Genomic DNA, 6,448 nt, shown 5'->3' with positions numbered 1-6,448 from the left:
TGGGAGGCAGAGGCAGGAGAACTGCAGGTTTAAGGTCAGACCCAGCATCTTAGAGATGCCCTATACAACATTGTGAGTCCCTGTCTCAAAAAATAAGAAGGGCTAAGGATATTGCTCAGTGGTTAAGCTCCCCTGGGTTTAATCCCCAGCATCCTCCCCAATAAAAAAATGCAAAAACCCACCTTCTATCTGTCAAAGCACTGTTGTTTCCAGTAGACACAAGACATTTTTTTTTAGTTCAAAACCACAAACAGGCAAAGAAAAGAGAATAACAAGCATGTTCTCTGTTACTTCTTAGCTCATGGAGAGTAGATTCTTACAGAAACAATCTCCTCCTTCCAACAAATGCCACTAAGTGGGCAGACCATAAAACCAAATCCATTTATTGCTGCTACTAATGGGAAATAAGTTATAGCCCAAATACAAAGAACCAGCTTTTATCTACTATCAGAAATTAAAACATAGAATTGAAATTTTTTTTAGTAAAAAAGAAAAAATTCTTTTATTACTTTGAATTTACTATGGGAGCCTAGAAATCATGTAAGTGGATTTAAACAGCTCATGAATTGCATATATGAGGCATCATAGTTTAAATTGGTTCTGGAAGGTGAGTCTATTTGAACATCTCAGTGGGACTTCCAAGTATAATTTAACAAAAAAAAAAAAAAGTGCAGGTATCAGGTATTTATTTAACTCAATCAATGAGGGAAAGAGATCGTAAGCCTGGTGCAGAGAAAATTGAAGAGTGAAATACTTACAAGTACTGAAAGAATAAATGCTTCAGACTCCCATTTAAGTATAAAGTTGGTTAATGTTGTATATGGCGAGAAAACTGCAATCTTCGGAGTTATCTTTTCTATAGGACTAAAATCATTTGTATCTCTATCAGATAAAATTAATATGCAGTACTAAGAATCATTTGCATTTCTAAAAGTTTATGGGGAGCCTGGGCAGCATCAATGACAAGCAGTTATTTAGTCATTCAGAAAATACTTAAGGGAGGCCTACTCTGTGCCTCGGAAGATGCCACTGAGTCTGTCTTGTTCTCTACCCTCGTGGGGATGGTCATCACCTGGCCAAGCTGGGTAGACCTTGCTCTAGCCTTCATTACTGCAGGGAGAGCTGGGTGCTGTCCACATCCTTCTCCCATATGCTGTAGAAGGATGCCCCAGGTATTTGGCAACCTACATATAGACTGTAGGCAGATCTGGATATGCTTATTCTATATTCTTTTCAAGAGTGTTGGTAGAAGCCAATCAAATAATGTATAATTTTTCCTTAAATATATTTTAAATCTATTAATAAAAATTCATACTCCTTAACATTATTTTCAAATCCAACTATCCTTGTTCTAGATGTTGTCTTTGACGAAGAATAACCTTATTCTGAGAAAAAGGTTTCTTGAAAAGAATTCATTTGCCCTTACTCTCCATTTCACTCACATGCATTTTTGCACTCAAAAAAATTAAAGACACAACGATCACCCTTCTGGATTCTCTTGTTGTTTAATAAGCATTTTGTACTTGGCATCTTTTCTTCCTCTATTGCTCTTGTATTTTATTCATTTCTGAATTTTCTACAAATGTGGATAATGGCTGCTTTGGTTAGACATTGTTTTAAATAAAAATGGGTTTGTGTTTTCTTTCATGAGTCTCAAATAGTGTTTTCTATTTTAGAGGAATTTATCGTATGCCTGCTCTCTGTAATCGAGCAGGCATTGTCCACTTACTGAAGTATATCCTGCCATTAGTGCTTTTGTCCTATAAAGGATAATTGAATGTACTTTATTGAGGTCCTGTAGCAAAGCAAATTTTAATCCAGTTATTTTGGTATTGGTGGAGGACTCGGGTATGTCGGCTCCTATTCTTCTGAACAGCTTGGATCTCTATAAAGTTTGGCATGTTTTATTTTTCTCCACGTTTAAGAAAATGTCTCCGTCCTGTGAAGGTAATCTGATCATAGAGTTTTATTCTACTTCAATTATCTATATAAGTCAAATGGTGATGTGCTCTATCATTGGAATATAAACTGAAAGCATACGTATACAGAAATACTTACGCATCACAGAGATTTCTTTTTTAAAATATTAAAATGTGTCTTGGCCATCTACATACAGATGAATACCTTTTAATTTGGGAAACCTTGATGTTTCATTATTTTTTTAAAGAATGAAATCTGTAGATTCTATAATGAAAAAAAATCAAATAATTATAGAATTAACACATTGGGCAGTTTTTATTTTAGGTTTATTTTAGAAATGTTTTTCATTTGAATTATTTTGTTTATAACAAAGAAGATTCAGCTCCCCACAATGTAAAGAAAATGTACATACTTGCCTTTTCACTGGGAAAGAATGCTTTCTTTTAGGTTGGTCAGCAGCCTTCATAGGTGTGCTTTTGAATTTCTGTTCTGCCTTCCTATGTTTACATCCCAAGAGGCACCTTTATAAAATAACATAAGCATAAGAGAATAAATTATTTGTTTTTGAATCCTTGAATTATAACTGAAGTTGGCTACAGTCAAATATTTCCAGACTCTCTTTTTATGGTTTTTGTCAGCAAAGAAAAGGATTGTACAAAAGCAATTAACCCTTCTCTCAAATTTTGCATTTTCAGAGGCAAGGAACAGCTCCACCTCCTATGAAACTGCCTCCTCCTTACAAAGCACCGTCTGTAGACAGTGATGAAAATGAAGAAGAAAATGCATTTACTGACAGTGAGTTCCTTTTTGTTTAATAAATGCAGGATTTATTAAATTATGCTTTAATGACTTCTGTACATTTTTCAGTAAAGGGCAGGGGGAAGCTTCAAAAATGTGCATGAATATATGCCAAAAAAGAAAATTTGTATTTGAAAGTTTTGTGGCTAATTTCCTAGGCTTTTCTCTTTGACATTGACAGAGAGAATATTGAAGGAAGCATTGTTATACACTATTTTACCTGTGTTCCCTTCCAGTTTTGCTATTTGGTTGTGAATACAAAACTGTTAAAAAGTCCTTTTAACTCAAGTTTGATCAGTAATCTGAGTTGGGCATTGATGCCAGCTCTTGATTATTTACCTTACTCAAAGTAATGTTGATATTGCTAACACAAAATTATTGGTGATCCACCAAGTCTTATTTAATCCTTTATAACTCATAATTTTTTATACTAATTGCATCAAATATACATTCGTACATTATTTAACTGAGACTTTATTTGAAAGAATTTGCATTTCTTTTATGAATGTATAGTATCTGGAGTTAGACCTGATTGCTAATGTATACAGAACTTCTTTGGGAAGTGAAGAAAATGTTTTAAAATTAGACAGTGATGATAGTTGTACAATTTGTGGATATATTAAAAACCACTGACTTGATTGTTTTAAATGGGTGAATTTTATGGTTTGTGAAACACCATAAAATATATGAAAACATTTTTCTAAAATATATGAAAGATTTTTATATAGAAATTAAAAGTTAAAAATTCTGGCTGCAGCAGTTAAGATTGCCCTATTTTATAAAAAGGATATAATAATGGTTCCTAGTTCATAGGGTTGTGAGGAGGATTGAAATAAAGCAATACAGTCTTTAGCTTGCCACTTAATATTCAAAGAATACTATATTACATCTTTTATTGTTGTTAGTAATAATTATTAAGTTAACTTTATATTTTTCCAAATATAATAGTAAATATATAAATAAATAGAAATAAAATATGAAAAATAATGAAACTGCTAGGCTCAGTGTTACGCGCCTGTAATTCCAGTAGCTTGGAGGCTGAGGCAGGAATCTGGCAAGTTCAAAGCCAGCCTCAGCAGTTTAACAAGGCTCTCAGCAACTTAGCAAAACCCTTCTCAAAATAAAAAATAAAAAGGGCTGGGGATGTGGCTCAGTGACTATGTATCCCTAGGTTCAATCCCTGACACAAAAGTAAATAAATAAATAAATAGATAAATAGATAAATCTATAACTGAGTTAACTTTATAAAAATTTGATCTTTCAGTTTTATAGAACCCGTTTTCATGCATTATTTTCTTCATTTATTCACATCTTAATTGAATACCATTTGTCTTTTAGTGACAGTATTAAGTGAGTCTGCTGTTAAGTGGGTAAAACACAGCTAGCTCCCTTTATGTAGTAGAAGCACCAGCCATAAAGGGAGGGCACAAAGGCATGAGGATAAAGTTAGATGTGGACTCTGGTGATGTGATTCTCAACCTGTTTGAAGAGTATATCTGAGCTTGTCCTGACGTTCTCCCTTGTTCTGATAGAGAGGAGAGGTCAGCTGCACAGAGCGGCAATAGATTGTTGACTCTCCATAATTCCTGACTGCTAGAAGTCAGTAACACCTAATTACTGGGAAACCTGACATAAGTGTGCAACTAAGACTGTTCTGATATTGGTTCTACCACGCAGTAGCTGTGTGTTCTTGGACAAGTCATTTAACTTCTTCAAGGCACACACTGGTTATCAATGAGGGAATAAGGGTCTGTCATAGAATAACCTGTCTCATAGGATTGTTGCGAACAGTGAGAAAGCTCAACATAAGAACTGGGTTACCTGGTAAGTGCTCTGGGTAACCAGGTGTGGCCTTTACATATATTATTAACACAGCTGACATTTTGTGAGGACTCTAATTAAACATATAAGAAAACAAATTCAGAAAAATTAAGAAATGGGTCACATACAGCTAATAAATAATGAGAATTGGGGTTCAAACCCAGGCACTGTGACTCCAGAGCCAATATTATCGTCTACATTTGCTGTTGCTTAAAACACATTACTATAGCAGAGATAGGTACAAAGTGATGTGGGGTTCTTCTGTGAATGGCACTCTTGGGCCGGGAGAAAAGTTGAGCATCCTCTCCCCCTCCTTACTATGGCACGCTCAGGTATGTGTCACATGCACAGGCACAAATGCATGGCATCCTGAGGCTCAGAAAAGATAGTTCTACACTAAATGCATAAAAAGACTCCTGATGCCTTCTGACTTTAAACTTGTGACATCTCACATATTCTCCAACAAACCTATTTGGGTTGTATAGGTGACTCTTCTCTTCATTTATTTTGGTCTCTGATGTTTTCCTTCTCAATGTACATTCCCTTCCTGTTTAAATCCATTTGATTTCACTGTTAACCTCTAAAAAAGTTTGAACTGTATTGAGTATTTCTTGGATGGTTCATATTTATAATACAGGCAAGCCTAATGTCTCTGGCCACTGTATATTTCCTTTGGGATGATCTCGTGGGTTTTTCTTAGTTTCTTAACTCTTGCTACATTAATACTCTGCTCTTCTATCCAAAACTGAAAGTAGATCAGGTCACTGTTTTATCAGATTTTTACTGTCCAGTCTAAACATTTCTTTTTATAGTGGTGAAATATGATTATCTAACTTTCCTGAGGTCCTTAACTCTGAAATGAACAGGTTGACTTCAAGGGTTGGGCCCATGAGCCTAACCTTTCTTAGCAAGATCACCAACATGAAGCACACCTCACTTTAAAGGTATTAAAAGGTCATTAATTAAAAAATTCATCCAGTCAAGAAGTGTTTGTCAAGTGGATGTCACAAGGGGCAAACACTGTTCTAGGGGTTTGGAATGTGGCAGGGAACATGGTCATTCTTTCATTAGCTGATATTCCAGTAGGGGAGGAAGATTATAAATAAGATAGTTTAAATAGTGATAAACATTATGAATAAAATAACTAGATTTAAATAAATAAAATTTAAAATAAAATACAAAAAAGTAAATGCCTCGGATGAGGCAATGTTAAGTAGAATGTTTAAGAAAGGCCAAGATAAGATCTAACTGACAAAGGTCTGGCTCTTACAGTCATCATATAGATCAAGTTTTTTTTTTTTTTTCTTTTGGACTCTGACTCATGGTAACTTAAAATTTTACGTGTGAAAAAAACAACTGTGTGAGTTAGATTTCCATCACGTGACAGAATATTTGAGAACATCTGCTTAAAGGAAAATATTTTATTTTGGCTTCAGTTTCAGTCCTCAGTTACTTGTTTGGGGCCTTTGATGACCCAGTACTTCATGGCCAAGGAGATGCTCACCTCTTGGGGGCAGAGAGAGAAGGAGAAGGGGCAGGTCGTCATCCCAATATCCCTTCAGTGGCATGGCCTCCATGACTTTAACTTCCTTCCACTAGGCCCTGGCTCCTAACGGTTCTACCGGTTCCAATAGGACCTTTGGAGGACACAAAACCCAAATTATAACAACTAATGCAGATGCATATATGCAGGAATATGTGTGTACATTGAAACAAAAGTTTCATAAACTCTTGGTTTTTTTATAATGTGATGAATTATTCATTTTTTAAAATGCTGGTAGCAATTCAGTTTATTTCATAACTAACAGATAATTGCAAACTATATTATGAAAAACACTAATCTAGATCATTGGTTTTGAGTCTTCTGAGTGCATCAGAAACACCTATAAAGCTTGTTAAAATAGTAATC

At 34.9% G+C, this 6,448-nt stretch overlaps 1 protein-coding gene across 6 annotated transcripts in view; it reads left to right on the top strand.

The window, feature by feature from the left end:
- The window catches only part of Patj (PATJ crumbs cell polarity complex component), a 342,906-nt gene that overhangs the window by 147,825 nt on the left and 188,633 nt on the right, over nucleotides 1–6,448 (top strand). For all 6 annotated transcript variants that reach the window (XM_048815262.1, XM_048815263.1, XM_048815259.1 and 3 more), the window contains one exon: nucleotides 2,616–2,715. In XM_048815262.1, coding sequence (XP_048671219.1) covers nucleotides 2,616–2,715 — 100 coding nt within the window. The remainder of the gene's footprint in view (nucleotides 1–2,615; nucleotides 2,716–6,448) is intronic.

The sequence above is a fragment of the Marmota marmota genome, unplaced genomic scaffold (assembly GCF_001458135.2).
Source record: "Marmota marmota marmota unplaced genomic scaffold, marMar, whole genome shotgun sequence".
Lineage (NCBI taxonomy): Eukaryota > Metazoa > Chordata > Mammalia > Rodentia > Sciuridae > Marmota > Marmota marmota.
The sequence above is the reverse complement of the archived record's forward strand: the minus strand, read 5'-3'. Positions and strand labels throughout refer to the sequence as shown.